Raw genomic sequence first — 24,053 nt, 5'->3', positions numbered from 1 at the left:
CATGTAAATAGCTCAATGAAAACGCCTACATAGAAACTGATGCAAAATGGCGTTTTACGCTTGTCTCTAACAGGTGAGAATCGGTTTTTATGTGCATTTGATTTTTTTTTTTGGGTTATCACTTATATAAAGTGCCACTAGCTAAGATTGGTAATAAAAAAAATTTAAATTTTTCACGCTTTTCGCTATTTATGGTGTACATTTGGGTATCAAATTGAATGGCGCCAAGATCCCATAATTTGGAAACTATCAGTTTAGTAGTTTAGTCCTTTGTAGGTTTAGTATTTAGCAGCATAATGTTGTCGATTAATTTTTCTAGTTGGATGCATTACTAATTCCAATCAAATTTAGTTCGAGACTTAGTGTCTTCAGTAAAGTTTTCATGAGTGTTATTGTAAATAGCTTGGTTGAAGATAGGCGGCAACAAAGAATTTGGGAGATCACCTTGTAGATGACGTTTACTATTCTAGTATGCAAAGGTGCATCTTTCAGTGCAAACGATTTAAAAAAAATAACTTGTTGAAATACGAAAAGCAAAGTGGCGAAAGTAAGCTTTTACCCGCACCATGCAAGATTTGAAAATTGATTTCCTGATAAACACCATTGTTATAGATGGGACATACTGCTTCCTACATCCTATACTTCGGTAAAATCTCCTCCTTCCAGATCTTCAAAAGCACCCAGTGGAGTGCTCTAGCCAATTCCTCTACTCTGTGTTTGAGTTGCTTATATGACAGTTGATCATTGCTAGCGGTCCAACCGTCCTATTTTTTCATGAATCTTAGGTAGATCCGGAATCTGTCGTCGACTGCGCGCGTCTCCAAGCTGATTCTTGCAATACTCTTGTCGTCTACTGCTTCGTTATTTAGGTGTTCGTCATAATATACTTATCAATCATGAGAATTTCTGCACATTGTTTATAAGGTTTACAGACTATCCTGTGCGATAACCGGTTTATACAATGCCCCGGCCTATCAGGATGTTTATGTCACCGATGACATCATAGCTATCATAGACATGCTCCAGCTGCGCATAAAATGCATCTTACTCGGCTTCGTGAGGTCAGTGCACATTGATAATGCTGTGGATTTGATCCACACTACACAAATCCTTTCGCTGATCGCCTGCCACTTGATACGCGTTGGCGCATTTTGCCCAGCTCTTATGCCGTCGCTCGATACCCGCATTTCCACACATTCTGCCCCGTCCATCAAAGCTCTTCCAATGATACGGTTTCGAAGTTGCGAATTTTCAGCTCATCCTTTTCTGCTTGATTGTTAGTAAAGTGGTGTTTTGGGCCACTCGTTGAACTTGACCTAACCTGTCTCGTAGTCCGCCACCCAACATAACTGACACATGCGACAGGTATTTAATTCTACCTACAGTAGGGTTATAGCACCCATGCCCGCTCACACCATCCTATTTCGCTATTACTGCAGAACACGGTAGTACCCAGTCGATCGCGGCCTACAGATTAAATGTCATCAATAGACCCGCCAACATTTTTGAAAAATCTAAGATTTTCGTCAAAACCAAATTTCTGGCTACGCCGACAATGTGCAAGCAACGATACTGGATTCTCTCCAGTTTGATGAAGTGTATGTTCGAGGCAGAGCGGAAACAGAAACACCCCCAAATACCTTGGGCGCTGTAACAGAGACCACCCCGTCGAACAGTGATCATCTTCCATACAAAAGCCGGACAAAACCTCAAAAGTGACCCGAATTTGATGAAAACTTCACATTGGGGTAATTTTGTCGCACTGAATTCATATTTGATGTTATTTTTTAATTTTTATTTCTACCTCAAAATTTTGGTACTTAGTTCATGGTTCGAAAATTCAACATTTACGAATATTGAGGTGCACAATATATGAGAATTCATTTTCAAAAAAATTGGTGCAGCGAATTTTTAGCAGAATACACATTTTTTCAATTGTTGATAATGCTGGTAGACATTCATAAATTATATTTCGTACCTTGGGGAATCAAACACAAACATGCGTCTCCTTCAGACATATAATGAAAAATCACATTTTTTCATACGTCGGGGCAAAAAGCACATTCATTTTCGGAACGTACACCATTAACTACAAGTGATCTTTCCGAACTGTTTCAAAATAAAGTACAGCCACTTTGAACATTATAATTTTAATTTAATGTGCGATTTATTATTTGTGCTTCATGTCTGTATAAGAAAAAAGCTTGTATCGACTAAATGGAAAGTTAAAACTCCAGCGAATAACCTTTCAAATGAAACCAGTGCGACCCTAATCGGAATCTTAACTAAAAATATATAGTCATTTGAATAACATAGGTTTGAATACATTTTTTTACAGAATTGTTCATCTATCTATTTCTTTGAAGTTCTGCAAAAAATCTATCTTTCGTCTTCAACACCTAATATTTTGAGAAAACTCCATTAAACCTCTTTACAAACAAAGAAAATGTTAAATCATGAAAAATCCAAAATAAAATTTAGAGGTTTTGTCCGGCTAGGTGACACTGCGCGTCGTCTGCAAGTAGCCCTAGCGTGCATGAATTGACAATCGTCAATGTCATTTACGTAAAAATTGTAGAACAGGGAACTTAGACATGCATGTGCTTTTCAGACAACAGGTTTAGCAAAAAGTTATTTAAAATCGGTGAAAGACCATTCTGGTGCAGCTACTCAGAAAGAAACTGAGTCAAAAGCCCCCTTTATATCCAAGAAGACTGAAGCCATCGCAAGGCAATCGGCCGTCCTTTATTTGGGTGGTCTAAAACCTTAAAAAGTACCCTCGAACATACACTTCATCGAACTGGAGATAATCCAGTATCGTTGCTTGCGCATTGCCTTGGGTTGCATGCACTCGACCAATACGATGAGTCTCGTAGTGATGGAGGGCGTTCTCGCGCTGGAAAATCGATTTTGGGAACTCTCATATCGATTGAACGGCTGTGATAAAAGTTATGGGCAGATTTCCCATTCAAGAAGTGGTAGAACGCTCATATGAAGGCTTCGTGATCGCCAAAATCAATGGCGTCTTCGTGTGTAGCTATTACGCTCCTCCAAGGTGGACAGTAAAGCAGTTCAGCCTAATGCTGGAGCACGACGATTGGTAAGTAACGATGAGCTCGACAAAGCATCGAAGTGTCTGAAATCAAAGAAATTCCCCGGTTCGGATAGAACACCAAACGTGCGATCCTGGCATATCCGGACGTGTTCAGGATGGTGCTGTTGATGTGTTTATATAAAGGTTCCCCGAAATTTGGAAGGTATAGAAGCTGGTACTGCAGCCGAAGCCGCGCGGACTAACTAAGAGGCAGCTCGGATTGCGCAAGAAGCGTCAACAGTGGGTGCAATTCTGACAATGTTTAAGAGTGCTGAGAAGGCATCTAAACAGAAGTGAAGAGGATATCGATACTGGGCTTTGTTGTTAAGATGTTAAGAATGCATTTAACAGTGCCAACTGGACAGCCATTGCTGCAGCACTGCACAGAATGAGGGTTCCCAACTATCTATGCTAGATCCTGAAGAGCTACTTCTAGAGCAGAGTGCTGCAGTGCGAGACGAGCGAAGGGCAGAAGTCAATGTCATTCACAGCGTACGTTCCTCAAGGCTCCATTCTTGGTCCAACTCTTTGGAACGGGTATACGATGGGGTCATAACTCTTCGGCTGCCCAGGAAAGTGAAAATAGCGCGCACAAAAAATAATGAAATTTAAACGACATGTAAATCAATAAGAATGTAAACATACAAAGATTGAATCAAAACTTTGATTGAAAATTACGTTAAAATCAATGCACTCAATTAGAGTATCAAAAAGCATACAATTTTACACTTTCGTTCGTGTAATATTACATGTCATTCATTTTACAGCAATAAGCGTGTGAAAAATACATTGAAGTGCATTGGTTTTCCGTTTGAAGAAACTGTAATTTTCAATCCACATGTAGAATTATAATAAAATTCGTTGAAGAAAGCACGACAAGTCGTGTGGATTTGTGGTGGAACTTAATTTTACATTTATAATCATGATCCAAATATGTTTATGAAAATAAACTAAAATTACACAATATTTTTTTCTGTGTGGGTTTCGCGAACGACATGTAACTAACGGTGATTGGTGAGACATTTGAAGAAGTGGAGTTGTCGGTGATGGAGACAATAGACGCGACCGAGAGCTGGATGAACGGAGTCAAGCTGTAAATAACCCACCACAAGCAGCGTCAAAGCGATTCAGCGGATTCAGATCGACGTTGGAGGGCAGAATTTTGAGTGATAACCGACGACCGGTTGAGCTTCAACAACCACGTCGACTACGTCTGTGAAAAGTCGGCGAAGACAACGAGAATCATGCCAATTGTCGGCTACCGAGACGAGACGTATGCTATCTACCGTTTCGTCATCGATACTTCGATATGAGGTTCCTGGGGTGCAGCGCTGCAAACCAAGCGGAATCGTGAAAAGCTGAACCGGCCATTCCGGCTGATGCCCGTACGAGTCGCGAGTGGTTACAGAACAATATCGTCGGAGGTAGTATGCGTTTTCGCCGGCATGATCCCGAAAATGCATCACTATGGCTGAGGACTAATCCCAAATGTGACAGCTTGGGTGCATAGGAAACATGGAGATGTGAACTTACATTTGATGCAAGTTTTGTACGGGCACGGATGCTTCCGGAAGTACTTGCACCGGTTTGGACATGCTTCGGCAATCCTTTGCCCGGAGTGTGTAAACGTGCAAAGACACAGGAACACGTGGTCTAGGTTCGGAGAAGTTTTCGTAGGGTGTGATAGTTGATAGTATCGTTGAAGAGATGTGCCACGACGAGCATACCTGGGACGCTGTCAATAGAGTGGTTACGAGTATACTCTCCGAGATGCAGAGGAAGTGACGAAGGGACCAACAAAGTACGCCCTTGGCTAGAAAGTTTGCCGTTAAATCACAAATTGGGATTCGCGAGAAATTCCGCCGCCGGGGACCAATCCGTTGGTGTAGATTAGGTCCCCCGCCGGGGACCAGTTGAGTAGTACGCAACGTAGAACCGGGTTCGAGTCATCTGAGCGCCAGTGATACGGACGTCAGACTTAACCGGAATCGCCGGACCGACCTTAACACCCTACCGGATAGCTCGTGAGTAGGGTAGATGCACAGCCGGGGATCAGACCGCGTCGAATAGCTAGCAATGGATTATTGGGGCGCCAGTGAACCGGAAGCTACGCTCCACCCGGAATCGCTGGATGGACCTTAGCACCTACTGGCTGGTCCATAGAGTAGGCTAGGTCCATCGCTGGGGCTCTCTATCGAGTAGATCAGAACAAAGCGGGGAGCTAATTGACTCACGGAAACGAACATCGGCATCGGGAGAAATCTACCGCTCGGTATCGGGAGAACCTGTCTCGCCTAGGAATTCTCCTTCGGAGTAGGCCAGATCCATCGTTGGGGACTGGACCGAGTAGTTTGCGAAAAAGTCGGGAGCTGAACGAGTAAGTGGTGCTGAATGGTACGAGAAGAAAGTTTCGGTGCAGAGTGGCACAAGGGAGCCGAAGGGCTAGGTAAATTAGACACTCTGAAGTTTGCCGCCCAGATTGTCTTCGTAGGGGAAGAGCATAAAGTTTCGACCCCCTGCTAGCTTTCCGACTACCATGTAGAAATTGCCAGTCTGTGTTGATGGTGAAGAACACACCACAGTCGAGGAGTAGTGCTGTAACCCTACTGAAGGAACTAACTGCTAAGTAGTGGAATTAGAGTGGGTGTTATGCTCATAAAAACCCCCTCCCCGAAGTAATGCCGTAAGGTAGTGCCGGGAAGGATTCAGGTTTTGGGCAAGAGTAGTGGTTTTTGGCGAGTCGGGTGGCAACACAAACCAGCTCCCTGAGACGTTACAGTTTAATATATTTTTTTCCTGCAGCCTCAGGGACTCTTTGGAAGTTTTTTGCTATCCTCTAAAACAAAAACAAAAAAACACACACAGTCGATTGGTGTATGAGACTCGGCCAAATAACAAATCTGAATTCAAAATAAGAAAATTTTCTGAACTATATATGAAGATATAATAGCTCATTGAGTTAAAACTATCAGCAATAGTCTAGAAATGTCTCACTCATATACATACTAATTTCATAATAAATCCAGTGAAGATACATTTTCTGTATTGTATTGTGAAGATATTTTTGTTCCTTACATGAGAAACTATCAACGGTCTTCTAGAAATGTTTCGCTCACATACAAATAATTTAAGGTTATATCATTCATGGTTATTCACGATAGATTTAAATTCTTTCACATAATTGTAATTTTCAGTGTTTTGTAGTACTTGCACCGACTTTTTAGTCGTAGAAAGTTCAACTTTGGTCGCATCTAAATGCAGCAGTAGTAGTACAGTAGTCTAGATAGCCCAAAAAAATAGTAGTTTGCAATATTTTCTAAACTGCTAAGATGTAACGAGATGGAAATTTCGCTTTCGAGGTCTGGTTATTAGAGTGTTGAAATGATGATTGACATGATCCTATATCACACCTCTTGGTTTAGAACCAAGCATATGAGCATAAGGTGTAATGTTTCTTCCTTCGAACCTCTTGCTCTCGTGTACATATTTATTACCATTTATTACCGCATTTTTTGAGTTTCAAAAGAACTTGATAGTGTCCCCGATACTCGGACGTAACACATCACTCGATCCATAGTCGATTTGATCAAATATGTCGGTTTAGCTAGAAACCCATATTCGTGTATTAGATCCCATAGGTGATCTCAATCGATTGTATCATATGCGGCTTTGAAATCTATAAACAGGTGGCACGTTGTAATTGCAACATTTTTGAAAGACTAGTCGAATCGAAAATATTTCGTTTGTTGTGAACCTGCTCTGAATTCCCCATTTTTCTCTATGGGCAACGGTGAACACTTTGTAGATGGTATTCAGCAATGTGATTGACTGGTACTTGCAACGATCCAGCTTATCACCTTTGTTATAGACAGGACATTTGTACTACTCCCTCATTATTTTATATGTAGAGTAAACTGAACGAATTTCTATTTGAAAGGTTCAAGCCAGCAATAAGAACGTACACCCAAAACACGAACCGTATGATTTACGTGCGAATAAGCATGATTCTAATGAGAATTTTGCATTGTAACTGGTATAATGCATATAAAGCGATATTGGTCCGGGACAAAATTGCATGAAATGGTGATTAAGCTATAGAAACATACACAAACTTACAAATGGGAATGAATTCGTGAATTCAGCCATATCGGAGTATTAGTTTTAAAATGACCTGCACTAATACACATGTAAATAACATCTTCACTTGTATACAAGTGGCTTTAAAATTCTAATACACGCTCAAGAACCTTTTTCCATTTCGCCTATCCATCGATCGCTTACTGCATCTTACAGAGAATAGCACACGGTAATCATCAAATTGATGGGGTGCGGGTTTTGTTTCTGAGATGATATTACGATAAACTTTCGGCGTTCTCTCAACCCTCAATATGCCAGCGGTATGGGAGTTCTAGCCGCTAAACAGTATCATGCATTTTATTAATGATTTTAATGATTGATGAATAATTAAGCGCACTATAGGCAGGAGAAAGTTAACCATATAGGATCATTGGACCAACAAGTTAATTGAACTTTTGTTTGATAAAAGCCGTCCCCTAATTATTTCTGGGATCCCCTATTGCGACAGTATTTTTAAAAGTCAGGTGATATCGTATCAATATTTTGCGTCGAAAGCGTTTAAGTGTAAGACAACATAAACTATAAGGGCTGTGATGAATTGGTTTTGTATTTTTAATCAGAAGTAGAAGTTGCTCATTTGAATTGTTTGCATGTCATCTCAAGCATGCGAATCCAGTTCACAGCATCGCCCTGGTCAACGATCATCAAAAATCAACCTGAGCACAAATCATTTGCTTCCACCTTTCTCTGAAGCGTGGAATGAGAGGGAAATAATTTTACTGCATAGACCTTTCGCTGCGCGAAAAAATTATTGTGTATTACACACACCATCGTGAATAGGTAAACTACACACGCGTTTAGTGTGGTTGAAATGAGCCGTTTGCAGACAAAAGATCATCACTGTGTTAGAAGACAGAATTTCGTTCAAACACCAAAGAAGTGTCCATGTATAGAATACATCACTTTGTGGGGTAAAGATTCAGCAAGCAAAACCAACTAATACTTTTACATGCGAACAGACTATTCTGTAGCGACTATTTTCAACCAACTTATTTCATAGCAGATTGAGTTGTGTTTGTATAATGCGGTAGGTAAATTTGGTCTATAATGCGAACAAGGCATGAGTCGAATTCAAAATATGTTCGAAAGGATGTAATGCTTTTTTTGCATTGGGAAATTGTTTTGGGTGTAGGGAAACGTATATCTGCAAAAACAAACACGGACATTTAAAAACTACAGCCTTTTTCAAAATCTCTCGCGATTTAGCAGAAGCTTTTACTAGATCGAACAATCGACTAATGATACATATGCATACTATGCTGAAGTATGCTTTCCAAAATGTGATTTTGTGTGAAGGTTTGGGAGAAAAGTTCTTCATTCAAACATAGAATGAAGAATTTTGCTCCCAAACATTTACGAAAAATCACCTATAATTCTCACAAGCTGACATCAGCAGCCTGGTAAATGTAAACATTTGAATTGTGCGTTTATTTCCCCGGCAAGCAGTTTATCGTCTTTATTCTTTATTAGTGGGTGGGTAACCAAATTTTCACCTCTCAAGAACATGCGAAAAGCTACTGACAATGCAGTATGGAAGCTCCACCTCAACGGCATCCCTTATTATTGAACGCCCAGGCAATTTAGTAACTATAATAACATATCGGAAAGAATGAAATATTCAAACCAACAGTCAGACTATAGAAATCATCAATGGAGAAACACGTGGCTGCAACCATGCGGTAGCATGCGCCTAACCGACATTTGTGATGTCTTACCTGTTTCACCATTGTGCTGTATGATCGGTGTAAAGTCAGACCGGACTAAGTAGCAAAATCTCAAAAGAAGAGAAAATGATAGGATTGAATCAAAAATTTCTTCTTCAGCTACATTTCACTTGCGCCAGATTTGAAAAATATTATCATTAGCATGAATTATGAAATGAATCCATTACGAATAATACCGTAAAGAACGCAAAGATTCAATCTTTGTACACGTTTTTCTCTGTATCAATGTAATATCGCTTAGTCCGGTCTGGCACAAAACCGACATCATGCATGCGCGTGCGCTTTGTATTCATTTTCACTGAAGTTAGAATGGACACACGGCATTTGGTAAAAATGCGGCTGCAAATATGGGTATTTCATCAACTTTACTAAAATATGAATAACTCGTAAACGAAGCATCGTAGCTGTATAATGTAAGCGAACGAAAAATTCTACACAAAACAGGCTACAATCCTATGCAATAATATTGGGTACTTTTGAATAAAATATCGGAGATATTTTGATTCGAACTAGAAAATGCTAGCCGTGAGTAATCATCAAAATTTTAAAATTTTAGTTATACCAAAAAATAGCTTAATTCCTTGCGCAACTTTACACGAGAGGGATTGTTGATATCTTTTACGTAAAAGTTTTAAAAATTCGAGAAAGCGCCGCAGCCGATACTGTAACCTTTCGCCTTAAGCTTGTGTTTTCAATCAAAAAACTTTAAAATAAAAAGTTGTTCTAGACCCCCCGACAGAATATTTTAATTTTACTTTCAAATGAAAGGGAAAAGTCCATTCTTTCATATTCCGAAGTTTTACAGATGCCGATTTTTTTTTTAATAAAGTTGTTCGACAAAGACACCGTGGAAAGGTTATGGAATTGCTCCAAAAACCGACTTTCTAACCGAGGCCGGAGGGCCGAGTCTCATATAACATTCGACTCAGTTCACCGAGATCGCAAAATATCTGTGTGTATGTATGTATGTATGTATGTATGTATGTATGTATGTATGTATGTATGTAATGTCCACATCGGTTTCTCGGAGATGGCTGAACCGATTTTTAGAAACTAAGATTCAAATGAAAGGTATAATGTTCCCATAGGTTGCTATTGAAATTCATTTTCAACCGACATCTTGTTCCGGATTACGAGTTGAAGAGTATGGTTACAGAACAAAATTTGTTGATTTGTCCACATCGGTTTCTCGGAATTTTCTGAACCGATTTTGACAAGCTTGATTTTAAATGAAAGGTCCATCAGCTGCTGTTGAATTTTGTGTGGATCCGAGTTCTGGTTCCTGAATTACAGGGTGATACGTACGATCACGCAGCAAACCCCGATTCTAACGAATTCTGCGATGAATGTAAAAAGGTGAAATTTTTTCCAAAATGTAAACACAACTTTTGAATTTGTAGATCTAGGTCATTCAAAGTCTCTTTGGCCACACTGGCCACCATCGACGGATCCGGAAGCATCCAAATTCAGAATAACGGTTATATTGGTTTCTCGAAAATGGCTAGACCGATTTGATCAACTTAGTCTCAAATGAAAGGTGTTGCGTCCCCGGAAACTGATATTAAATTCCATCTCCATCCGACATCCGGAGTTACGGGTTGTGGAGTGCGATCACATAGAAAATTCCGATTCAAACCGATACCGCGATGAATGCAAAAAGGTGCTCTTATATATACTTACCAAGTGTAATAAGAACGAAAGACATTTCCATAATGTTATATTGTACGAACCAGCTATTAAATCATAGTTTGAAGAAATGAGAAAGGCACAACTGCACCTCTAGGTGGATTAAAATAGGTTTTTATATAGACGTTCGCTATGTAATATTTGAACAGAAGAATTTTGTTTTGTTTTTAAACTCTCCTGAATCAAAATTAATGATATCATTACAATCAATAGTTTCATAAAAAATCACTCCATCAATCTCAACGAGATCGCATGGAATATAAACACGGTATATATCAGCAAAAAGTTTTGATGTGACTAATAAATTTGCCTCATCACAATCAGAAAAAATAATTTTTAATTTGTTTAGAGATTTTTTAAATTTCTTTTACTGATTTAAATTGTTTATAAATTTCAGCAGAAATAAGGAGAACGTTAATTGGTTTCTCCTTTTTCCTGAAATAAACAGTAAAACGACCTTTAGCTGACAAAGGATATTTTCTAATCCTAGATTCTAAATTTTGACTATTCGGCATAGAAAATTGTGTATCATTTTCAATAAAGGAAAGATCAGAAGGATTTTCTGGATTACAATCCATTTTAAATAAACAAAATTAATACACTAAGTATAAGTTTAGAAATAATGGGAAAATAATGCTTATATTTTTTTTCTGATGGTCTTTATATAAATTCCAAAACAGCTTCTCGTTTCATTTTGAGTTCTCGCGTTAAATCTTGCTTTGTATCCAAATCAAGTTGGTAAGTTTTTCTGCTTCCCCAAGGAGGGGAACGGTCCATGCACCACTCCTAGTGGCTCTCGTAATCTCCCTGTTTCGAAACACCGGGACGGGTTGGCTGATAACCAATGCAGAACGATCATCGAATTGGTCTAGAAAAAACTCCTTACGTCGATTTTCAAGCTCTCCCTTACTTTCTGGTAGAGGTGGCTGGGTAGCAGCGCAGATGAGAGCTCTAAGCGAGGTAAGAAAACTTTTTCTGCTTCTTGCGATCACCAAGAGGTCTTTGACTTCGACATGAAAAGTCGAACGGAGATATCGCCAGCAGCGGACACGGTACCGTAAAACGGGGGACCATTGATCAATCTTTTTAAAAGTTTTTCGAATAACTTTCTTCAAATCAGGCAGACGTAACTGTTTGCATTTTTAAAACAAGTACTGGTACCTACGGATTGAAAACGCCCAAATTGTTTGCTAACTTATTTCGTTTTACTATGAAAATAAAATAAATTTGTTGTAAATTTTCATTGTAACTTTGATCAGCAAAATATGTGTATCGAAATAAGAAGTAACGCTCCAAATGTTTTGTAAATTGCATATCTGCAGGCGATTTTGTGGCCCGGTATTGTGTCGTCTCGTAAGAAAACAAAATTGCCTGGAAGGATACGAACGACTTTTATCGAACTTTTTCGAGAAAATAATCGAAATTAAATAGTTAACAATAAAAATCTCTGATTTTTAATTAAATTATTAGACAAAAAATGGGTGGGTAATGTCAGAGACATAACCGGAGTGAAGTAAAATACACTTTAGACTGGTTATACAAATGCTACAATTTTGACTATCTTCTGATAGGTTGTATTAAAAGCAGTTATTTTGTTATTTCTAATGGAAATACCGAAATATCGATACACGTACATCGAAATCTAAAATATGCAAACATATTTGTCTATATGGTAATCCTAAAAATCTTTTATCTTTTTATTTCGTGCCATTCTACGACATGCGGACGATATTGTTCACAAGGGGCTCACTTACTATCCAACGCTCTTGGCAAGTAACTTTCTGATGCTTGTAATAATAAAACTTCAATTCGATTCTTTGCTGATAAATGGTGGCACTGAAAAGGTCCTTTTGTTTGGGCAGTATTCGGAATTTAGTTGGAGCTAGTGTATTTGTGCCATCTGAGACGGCGTGCTCGGTGAACTTTTCTGACAGTTACAAACGGACGGCCGCCTCTTCTTGTGCCCTTTAACAATGTTCGGAAACATTTAGATCGACGTATATGGTACGACGATACAAACAAACTGATATTGAGCAGCAGCGTGCTAATTTTTTATACCTGACTACAGCACAATGTAAGCTCGTCCTTTTTTGTGTTGTCCTCAATATGTGTTCTTCGTAGCTCCTCCCCTTCGTTGGTCGATACACAAGCAAATTGTGTTGAACGCGTCGGAGTGTCGTTTACTTAGTAGCTGTAATGGAATACCTTGCTGTTAAAGTGTTGAAATTAGAATGAAATGCTGCCCGTGACAACAAAAAGACGAATTATCCCACGTCTTCAGCAGCTGGCGATTCGTAACATCGAAAAGTTGAACAAACAAGTGACCATTGCTCAAAAACAAAACATCCAATCAGGAGTGCTGCCCAAGAAGACCGAAAAGAAAGCATAAATCGAACGATGAAACTCGCAAATGAAATGCATATTGCTGAAAAAACTGTCCTTTTAAGGACGTATTTTTACCATTTTTTGTTAACCATTTTTGTTAACGACCTATTGAGTCAATTTATCAACAGTTGTTACGGCATTTAATTAGCAAGGGACTGGAAGGTGAAGTATATTTTTCAATATTTAGAGCCATAGTACTCAAGGGATAGCAAGGAGTTGAAGGGAGAAAGTTTAGGAAAGCGTGGAAGGATCATATATGCAAGCTTAGAGCTCACCGGCGACTGAACTTTTTGTCTGCTACCGTAGGAGTCAGGGTCTTTTGGCATTAGAAATGCGAATCACCTGAGTCTACGGCATGTCCGGACAAGCGTAAAGTAACTTGTTACTTCATGCTGTCGGAACCGACAAAAAGTTAAGTCACGGTAAACTTCCACACTAAGCATTTGCGACGTTGAAACTCATTCAATGAGCCAGTTTGGTTTGTTCCCTCACCAATTGCCTGCCTGAGTGATTTTATTTTATCGACTATTGTGACTGTCTCAGCGTCTAGTAACCAGTGCTAGCAAACTTGCATGTTCAGTTTTTCATTAACAACATTTCAACAATATTTTCAAAGAATGTTGTAGATTTGAAAAGAAGGAAGGAAAAGATTTTCATATATTTAAATTCTTTTGTCTTATTTGTTAGAGCTTATATAGGCTATTTTGTTTGCAAGTAGCAAGGAGCTGCACAAACAAATCGATTTATGCAGTTAATCAACGGAGGCTGCCAAAAAGTTCGAATAAAAGCAAGCTACTAGTGTAATTTGCACTTTCTATGTTTTATCAATACTAGAGAGGATCGATAAAATAATTCAGTGTAATGGCAACATGCAATTGTGGCAACACTGACCATGGGATGGTGGGGAACACGCACATTCGTTTTGGTTATGATGGTATTAGCAGCAGAAAGGAATGCAAAAGCAGTGCACGAAAACGAGCGAGAGAGGATAATTTAAATTCTCTTTCTTTCCACATATCGTATTTCTTACCTACTTGCTGAAAATCATTTGTTATACACCTTAAATGGATATTTCAGTTTAACTCTTATTAGAACACAATTAATTGGTCCTGAAAAGAACCGTTTATTGTTTTATTGCAGGAGCATAATTTAGACTCACTTCCCGCGGATACGGTGAGCCAGTTTAATGTATTTGGCCTGAAAGCTACGCGCTTGGCGCACTATTTTGCATCCTCGAACAAACCGACCAAGTAGGCGTCGTTGACTTCTCGGGGCATCAGTCCTGAACAATCTCATGAACCAGACGCTGGAAAGATAGCCTACAGATTAGTTGCTCCGTAGCCCTTTAGTTGGGGTAAAATTCTGGCAGGGCGACAGCTCCTGATCGGTAGTTGGTTGCGATGGGCCACCAGTAGCTGGGGTACTTTTTCGGACCGTCGTCGTTGCCAACTGCTTTCCTTCGGTGAACTTTTGTACTGGCTGCCTGCTAGTACGTGAACGAATGATGAGAATGACCGACCGACCGACCAATATGTATGTACCTTTCCTTTCCGTTTGACTACCAATACTATTATGGTTATCACTGGAAATTGGCAAAAATAGCGAAAAAACAAGATTGCTAAACCACCATATTCAAGATTTAACCTTTTGAATTCCGCAAGGCTACAAAAATGTTATTTGAATTGATTTTTATATGAAGTGTTTGAGCGACTATTGCTCTTGAACCAAGGAAAAACTAAGGAGGATGCAAAGGAATCGAGTGAGGAATCAAAAAGGCACACTAAACAATAAATTAAATGGGTACCAAAAAATAGTAACAAATAATTTCCGATTTTCGCTCAACAGGTAGTGAAGGGGTGAATAAATCCATGAACTGTCAATTATATGACCGTCCGATACCTGACCAACAGGGCCTATATATTGCTAGATGTTTGTTCTAAACTAGGCAGTTGGAGCTAACAAGGTATATTTTCAATTATTTCGCTATTTAGAACAGGGGTAGGCTGTGGTTGTCAAATCACATATATTTTGCGCGTACCCAACATCTCGCCTCGGTCCAGCACTTTGGACCCCGTTTTTAGTTTACTTCACCCCAAAAAGAGAATATAGGGTAAGCGGTTTCGCATGTTTCGTGTACTAGTCATTGACATATTTGTATTAGGTATTATTTATTGCTGTTTAACCGTGATTATCAGGTCCGGTCCAGCTTATGTTGGGTACGAGATACTTGCTAGACAGCACCCCCCTGATTTTGAATTGATAACGTCGCATGCTAATCTTCGGTGAAAAGCACAATAGCATAACCAAAACGAATATTCTGTCTTTTCATCGCCTTCAATTCATGGCCAGAGCTAGCAAACTTGCCTGCTCAGATTTTCAATAACAACATTCCAACAATATTTTCAAAGAATGTTACAGATTTGAAAAGATGGAAAATAGTTGGCGAAGGAAAAGATTTTCAGTTTTAAATTCTTTTACCTTATTTGTCAGCGCTGATCAAGGTTATTTTGCTTACTACTAGCAAGGAACTGCACAAACGAATCGATTTATGCAGTTAATCAACGGAGGTTGCCTAAAAGTTAGAATAAAAGCATGCGACTAGTACCTTGCACGTTTAATATTTTATCAATACTAGAGGATCAATAAAATAATTCAAATTGTGATAGCGACATGCAATTGTGGCAACACTGGCCATGGGAAGGTGGGGGAATAAGCACATTCGTTTTGGTTATGATGGTATTAGCAGCAGAAAGGAATGGAAAAGCAGTGCACGAAAACGAGCTAGAGAGGATAATTTAAATTCTCTTTCTTTCCACACATCGTATTTCTTATATTGCTTTCTGAAAATTATTTGTTATACACCTTAAAATGGAAATTTCAGTTTAACTCTTATTAGAACACAATTAATTGGCCCTGAAACGAACCGTTTATTGTTTTATTGTGGAACCATAATTCAGGTGCACTCACTGCGGACACGGTGAACCAGTTTGTTGTATTTAGTATGAAAGTTACGCGCTTGGCGCACTGTTTTGTATCCTCGAACAAACCGATCAAGTAGGCATTGCTGACTTCTTGGGGCATCATTACGGCTGAGCTTTGTAAGCGTAGCTCGACTTTGCAGTCCTGTACAATCTCACGAACCAGACGCTGGAAGGATAGCCTGCAGATTAGTTGCTTCGTTGACCTTTAATTGTGGCTAATTTCTGGCAGGGCGACAGTTTCTGGTCGATAGTTGATAGCGATGGGGCTTCTTAACGCCACCAGTAGACTTGACTGCTTGCTAGTACGATTGTGAACGAATGATGAGAAAAACTGACCGACCGATATTTATATAATCGCGCTAATATGCACTACTATCGCTTTCTCGCTCATTCTCGGACCGTAATGAGCCTTTCCTTTCCATCCGGTTTTTAATGACATAACCAAAGGAATATGCAGTCTTTCTCCCACCAACTGCTCTCGTCAAGGAACCCAATACGAATAATCATAGGAACAAACTTGTAGCGGATCTATATTTAAAAATTTTCGTCATTTAATTGTTCGGTTGGTGCACCATATTGACGGCTCTGTGCGAGTCGGGCTGAAAATTTTCACTTTTCCAAATCGTTTTCGAAAGAACACTATTTTTCCGTTGATAATGATTGTCCTACATATTCTAAAATTTAATCCAACATCGCTACTAATATTTTCGACAAAATGCCGAAAAAATAGATTAAATCCATTCAGTCCAACAACAGATATAAGCGTTTAAAACCTTACATCATTTTTCTTCCGAAATTTTGAAAAGGGGCCCCCATATTGAAAGGTAAGTCGTAAATCACGACAAAAACTCTTTCCTCAGAGAGGAGAGAGGAAACGATTTAACCACGAGCGGTGGAAGTTTGGTCGTGATTGCTTCTGCTGGTGCGTCCTCCAGTGGACCACCAAATCCATTCAGGTCGCTGACGTTCATTGCAGTCCGTGCATGACTGCTAATGACGCTGCCGATTGCCGTTCTTGCTGAACGTACTGACGAAACATCGCCGTCCGGTGGCTGGTTTACGTTGCTGGATATATTTAGGCTGCCCAGAACTTTTTTGTTACGCTTCGGGTTCGGTTTCAAGCTCGCCTTCGAGCCACCTGATCGTCGTTTGCGCTTCGACATTTCGAAAACGCGAGACTTTTACAAGCACGAAAATACGTCCTTACGCTATCGACGTAGGACGCCAACTCGAGTACGCTTTGCATCAAGGCGTTCCTATTTATTAACTTTTTGGTGCAGATGGAAGGTGATAAATGAAAATATTTTCATCATTCGTTTTGGTGTAGCTTTCGCTTAGTGGCAGAGTTGCCACATTCACTGATTTTCTTGGAAGGATTTGCAAAAATCTTCAGGTGTGTAGATTAGAAAAATATTTTCTTATGATTCACTGTTAAAAGTACAGAATTAACAAACGCAAACTTAATACTAGTTAATAAAAGAATCTTTCTAGTTAAATTCTTTTTCCATTTTGCATTCGTCCTAATAAGGACGGTTTGTAGATAACTATGGTGATACAAGACGAGAATCTTTCGAAACGACTCAAACCTTGTCGAGGATTTGTTTCTACTGCGTACATACATATGAACATTCCCCTTTCGCAGATCACACCGAATGAGTACTCTTTTCATCAAGGCGTTCCTATTTATTAACTTTTCGGTGCAGATGGAAGGCCAGCCTTTTGTGCGATAAATGGAAATATTTTCATCATTCGTTTTGGTGTAGCTTTCGCTTAGTGGCATAGTTACCACATTCACTGATTTTCTTGGAAGGATTTGCAAAAACCTTCGGGTTTGTAGATAAATTTGAAAAATATTTTCTTATATGATCATTTTCAATTATACAAATTAATAAAAGGAACTTCCTAATAAAATTCTTTTTGACACAAATCCATCTACAATTAACAGCGCTAACGGAAAATAAGCACCACTAATTCTTTACAAGTATTTTGTTAGTCCTGAAAAGGACTGTTGGCAACATTAGAGACGCGTGAATTTACTTATCTTCTTCGGGCAGTCTTCGGCTTGTTCGCTGCAGCCTTCGATGTTTTGGTGGCATTTTTAGTGGCAGTTGCTACCGCCTTTTCAGTGACTGCGTTTCTTAGCCTTTGGCTTTTTGGCCTTCTCACCGCCACCACCTCCATAAACGTTTTTCTAGCCGATTTGATTGGTCGTCCGATGCAGCTTCTCACGACCATCTTACACACATCTGGCTTTGAGAAAAGCTGCGACACCCCTATTTATAGGTTTTATCATTAATGTTGATTCTCATTTAAAGTAGTTTTTGAACTATTTAAACAAATTTTATACAGCAAACAACGTATCGGTAGCAAGCGTTGAACGTTTTCCTTCCGATTTATGAAACAAGATTATCAATCCGTTTAGTAGAAGGAAAGTTATTAAGGTGTAAAATGTACGTAACGCTTTCTCTAATTTGCACTACTATCGTTTTCTCGCTCGTTCTCGTGCAATCATGAGCCTTTCCTTTCCGTCCGGCTTGTAATGGCATAACAAAAACAATATGCCAGCTTTCCCCCACCAACTGCTCTCGTTGTGCAACCCAATACGAATAATCATAGGAACAAACATGTAGTGGACCTATATTTAAAACTTTTCATTATTTTATTGTTCGGTTGGTGCACCATATTAACGGCTCTGTGCGGGATGGGCTGAAAATTTTCACCTTTCCCGATTCGTTTTCGAAAGATTTTTCATATCACTATTTTTCCGTTGATTTAAATTAAATTTAATACAATATTGGTAAAAATATTTTCGACAAAATGCCGAAGAAATTGATTAAATCCATTCAGTACAACAAAAGATATAAACGTTCAAAATCTTACATCATTTTTTCCGAAATTTTGAAAAGGGGCCATTATATTGAAAGGTAAGTCGTTAGTCACGCCAAAAATTTATCAGTAAAATTGTAATTTTAAATCTGCATAAGATAAGCTCATGTATATTATTTTCATTTTTCTGGTTATAGGATGCTCTATGAACATATCGGCCAACTAGGGAAATCAATCACACCATCTCATACACATCTCAGAATATCGACAGCGTATACAAATGAAGCACCATGGTTATTTGCGCAGGTACAGCTCTCATTTATGTCAGCTTATAAAACTCCGCACGATAAAGTTGCCTGCGTTGTGAAGTAAGTGTACCGGAGCTAAAATTTCAAAATATCTTCTTAATTAATATTGTGCGTTTCGTTTTTCACAGATGCATTAAAAGTTTATTAAGCTTTCTGTCAATGGGATCCGATCGATCTGTAGCAGCTGATGATATTATTCCAGTTTTAATATACGTTATAATTCAGGTAAATGTAAATTTTCGAAACCAATGCAAAATATGCTGTATTTTTTATTACAGACCAATCCTACTAATCTGTTATCAACCATTGAGTATGTTAATTGTTTTTTCGGAGATAAGTTATCTGGAGAGAATCATTATTGGTGGACTCAATTCTGCTCAGCAGTTACATTCATCAAAACTATGGACTATTGAGAACATTTTTTGTATATTTATTATTTCAAATAAACTAATACATGTTATTCTATTTATTAAATCAAAAATAGGAGTCACACAATTAATCCTTAAAAATTTCGAAAAAAAAGATGGGTGGGTAATGTCTAGGACATTACCGGAGTGTCGTGACTAGTCGTTTGACTTGTAATTCAAATCGAATGAATATATGTGGGAATGTTTCAAGTTATTCTTTATAATAATTATGGTGGTTCTGAAAAGAACCTTTGGGTTCTAAGCTCGTTGAGACATTCTTTCATGAAATGAACAAATTTTATTTTTCTTGCTTTGAAATATCAATGTTAAAATCTCCATCGGAATCTTTTTCCTAGCGTACAGAAATGAATCACGTTTAGCGAAAAACTAGGGGCTGGTAATGTTCGGGACATATCCGCGATGATCATATTCTTAAAATTCTGCTTGTATCTCTTTCAAATGGCTAAAGTTTACGCATTAAGTTTGATTCACCGGGCTCAGCGAAATTTTCTTGGGGTACCCGTTCGTTAGTCTATTCAGTAAAACAATTTTATTACCGAGTTCTCCGCATTGAATACAGGTCAATAATTTCATATGATTCCAACAAGCAGACAATGTACTTGTAAGAAAGGTGGGAGTATTTTGAAGTGGTTTTAGTGGAGGTAACAACATAAAATCGTGTAGGGTAACCAAGCTAATTTGGACCCCTACATATTTTGGACCCTGTTAATGTATTAACCTCCTACACTGCCAAGTTTCTCTGCATTTGTTTGGTTTGATGCAGCAATTACATTCATTGGGTTGTCTATTAAGTTTCAATATCACTAATTCATCTCTAATTGTTTAAAATTAAACCGAATCCACAGCTTTCAAAAATATCATCGAAAACGTTTCATGTTTCAACAATAGCCAAGAGGAACCGGTTTAAATGATACATTTTCAAATAGGATTTAAATGTACAATTATAATATTTTTTATCGATTTAATTAGTTTGTCTGATTTGGTATTATGCATGTTACGTGTTTCAAAAGGTTTCTTCGCAATGTTTTATCTAAAAAATCTTAAATAAATGGTGTCCACAATATGTCTTAAAAAAATTGATGTCAACCTATTTTGGACACCCCTCGATTTTCTTTTTTGACAGCTATTTCTTTATCGAGTTAGAATAGTTAAAAAGTGAAAAATTTCATCACCTGCTCTTTTTGGTTAAATTATTTAAAAATGTTCAAACCAATGGATGTCGAAAATAAAACGATTGAGGAACATTTCATTGAAGACCATAATATGACCAAAGAGGAGACTTCTGAAATCCATGTTGTTAATATTTAGTACAAGAAGATTCCTGACGAACTTTGAACCTTGATTTATCATCCACTTGAGGATCTTACTTCATAATACTGCTACAGATGAATTGTTACACGAAAAATATTATTGTTAACTCTATTGCATAATATTTAATGCTGCTTCATTCGTAACCCAACTTTGTACCGGGAAACAAGTGCTTTTTGTTCTCTCCGGTGTGGTTTAGTTTTTTCGGTGGTACGAAGGTGCTTGCTGTGGCAGAGGCTGCAGTAAAGCATTACTAATAAACAGTCCCGCGAGTGATAATTGTTACCTGCGATATCAGTTAAAGTAGTGCAGTGAAGTGCGTTACTAAACATTTTTCTTGCCTGAAAGACGGCTTTGTTTAGACGAGCTATATCAGCTCTAATGTGTGAAGGTCACGCGGGTGACGAATAAAACAAACGAAGGATCAATTCACCTACCAGCTCGTCAGGAACCAACTGGTGAAGTGTTTCGTTTTTTACTTTTCTTATCGATTTTTTTCTTTTTATTGCTTTTGATTTTTTATTTTGATTTAAGTTAAACAGTGCGGTCGAGCGTGTTGCTCCCGCAACAAAATGGAACAAACAGAAGGATCACCCTCCGAAGAGGAATATTATGAAGAAGAAGAACGTATATCTGATACTGAGACAGATAATGTTATGGTCGATCCACTTCCCCCACTTTCCCCCAATGTCTCACAGCCCCCCCGAGTCAAGGTTTACCAGGATGGATCCGCTGGTCCTTGGGTGGTATACTTTCGGCCCAAAAATAAACCGTTAAACAGCATAACTGTTGCACGGGAGCTGACAAAACGTTACTCGGCCGTAACCGAGATTAAAAAGGTTCAGTCAGACAAACTGCGCGTAATCGTTACTGACTTGAAACAGGCCAATGATATCGTTAGAAATAGCCTCTTTACGCTGGAGTATCGCGTCTACATCCCTTCTCGTGATGTGGAGATCGACGGTGTGGTAAGTGATGCGGGTCTAACTGTCGATGATCTGATGAATGATGGGGCTGGCCGCTTTAAGGACCCTAACCTTCAATCAGTTAAGATTTTGGAGTGCAAGCAATTGCACTCAAAGTCCATCGAAGATGGTAATTACTATCCATCAGACTCGTTTCGCGTAACCTTCGCCGGATCTGCACTTCCGAGCTACGTTGAAGTGGGAGGAGCTCGTCTACCTGTACGCCTGTTTGTACCGCGGGTCATGAATTGTTCCAATTGCAAGCAGCTAGGTCACACGGCCACCTACTGTAGCAACAAGCAACGGTGCGGTAAATGTGGGGAACGCCATGCGGATGATACTTGCAGTAGCCCTGCTGAGAAGTGTGTTTACTGTGGGGAGAATCCGCATGCACTTTTGACATGCCCAACGTACAAACTTCGCGCGGATAAACTGAAGCGATCCGCCAAAGATCGCTCCAGACGCTCTTACGCAGAAATGCTTAAAAGAGCTGTTCCACTTATCTCCGAAAACCCATTCGCTCTCTTGCCAACTGACGATAACGCCTCTAACGACCCTTGCGAGGGGCATTCTTTGGCTCCGCTTGGAAACTCTAGGAAAAGACCTAATCAAAACTCACCTGAACTTCCTCGTAAGGGTCCTAGGTTGTCCCAAACAAGGGTACAAAATAAAAATAATTCATCAACTGGAAGGGCTGGTACAAATCCGAAGATAATACCTCCTGGTTTTGGGAAATTGAGATACAACCAGGAGTTCCCAGCACTCCCCGGGGCACCAAAAATCCCAAGTGCTCCAATTTTACAGTCAGAAACTCAACCTAAAACGGGATTCCTTAAATTTTCTGACATTGTGGACTGGATATTCACAGCTTTCAACATTATCGATCCTATGAAAAGCTTGCTGGTTGCTATTCTACCAACAGTAAGAACATTTTTAAAACAGTTGACTGAACAATGGCCCCTCCTTACAGCGATCGTATCCTTCGATGGCTAACTTATTAGACGGAATCAGGGATCTGATCACTGTTTTACAGTGGAACTGCAGAAGTATTATCCCCAAAATTGATTCATTAAAACACTTGCTAAATTACAATCATTGTGATGCATTTTCCCTATGTGAAACATGGCTAACTTCTAATATAAACCTCAACTTCCACGATTTTAACATTATCCGCTTGGATCGAGAAGACTCATATGGGGGGGTACTTTTAGGGATCAAAAAGTGCTACTCCTTCAATCGAATCAGCCTCCCTTCGACGCCAGGCATTGAAGTTGTCGCTTGTCAAACAACAATCAAAGGCAAAGATCTTTGCATTGCTTCTATTTACATTCCTCCTAGGGCCATGATGGGATATCGAAGATTCTCCAACGTGATTGAACACCTTCCCTCGCCCCGCCTGCTTCTTGGAGACTTTAACTCTCACGGTACGGGGTGGGGCTGTCTATACGACGATAATCGATCTTCGACAATTCAAGACCTTTGTGACAACTTCAATATGACAATTCTGAACACAGGGGAAATGACACGAATTCCTAGACCACCTGCGCAAGCAAGTGCACTGGACATATCTTTATGCTCGACATCACTACGGTTAGATTGCAAGTGGAAGGTAATATCTGATCCCCACGGTAGTGACCACTTACCAATTGTAATTGCAATCACCACTGGTTCAAGACCATCGACACCAATCAATGTTCCCTATGACCTCACACGAAACATTGATTGGAAGAGCTACGCTGCTGAGATATCCAAAACTATCGATTCAACACAGATACTTCCCCCGGAGGAAGAATATAAGTTTTTGTCCAACTCGATTCTCGATAGCGCGATTCAAACTCAGACGAAACGAGTACCCGACGTGAACACCCAAAAACGTTCTCCCAACCCGTGGTGGGACAAAGAGTGCTCAGACGTGTACGCGGAGAAAGCTGCCGCGTATAAAACTTTCCGGAACGACGGGTTAGTTGCTAGTTATCGAGTGTACGCGATATTAGAAAAGCGAATGAAAAATTTAATGAAAGCTAAGAAACGCAGTTACTGGCGCCGGTTTGTCGACGGGTTAACAAGAGAAACATCGATGAGCACTCTTTGGGGCACGGCCCGACGTATGCGAAACCGAAACAGTACTAACGAGAGCGTGGAATATTCAAACCGTTGGATATTCGATTTCGCCAAGAAGGTTTGTCCGGATTCCGCCCCGGCACAGAAAAT

The 24,053-nt window shown here is 39.3% G+C and overlaps 1 protein-coding gene across 3 annotated transcripts in view; it reads left to right on the top strand.

The window, feature by feature from the left end:
* LOC131678578 (receptor-mediated endocytosis protein 6 homolog) overlaps positions 1-19,622 on the top strand; it is a 329,363-nt gene extending 309,741 nt beyond the window's left edge. For 2 of the 3 annotated variants that reach the window (XM_058958806.1, XM_058958804.1), the window contains 3 exons: positions 19,031-19,201; positions 19,270-19,366; positions 19,420-19,622. In XM_058958806.1, coding sequence (XP_058814789.1) covers positions 19,031-19,201; positions 19,270-19,366; positions 19,420-19,554 — 403 coding nt within the window. In that variant the 3' untranslated portion in view covers positions 19,555-19,622. Of the gene's footprint in view, positions 1-18,913; positions 18,932-19,030; positions 19,202-19,269; positions 19,367-19,419 lie in introns of all 3 variants that reach the window. The other variant, XM_058958805.1, reaches the window with a different exon arrangement.
* The last annotated feature ends 4,431 nt before the right edge of the window (positions 19,623-24,053 follow it).

The sequence above is a fragment of the Topomyia yanbarensis genome, chromosome 2 (genome assembly GCF_030247195.1).
Source record: "Topomyia yanbarensis strain Yona2022 chromosome 2, ASM3024719v1, whole genome shotgun sequence".
NCBI lineage: Eukaryota > Metazoa > Arthropoda > Insecta > Diptera > Culicidae > Topomyia > Topomyia yanbarensis.
Note: the sequence above shows the minus strand (reverse complement) of the source record. Positions and strands in the feature narration are given on the sequence as shown.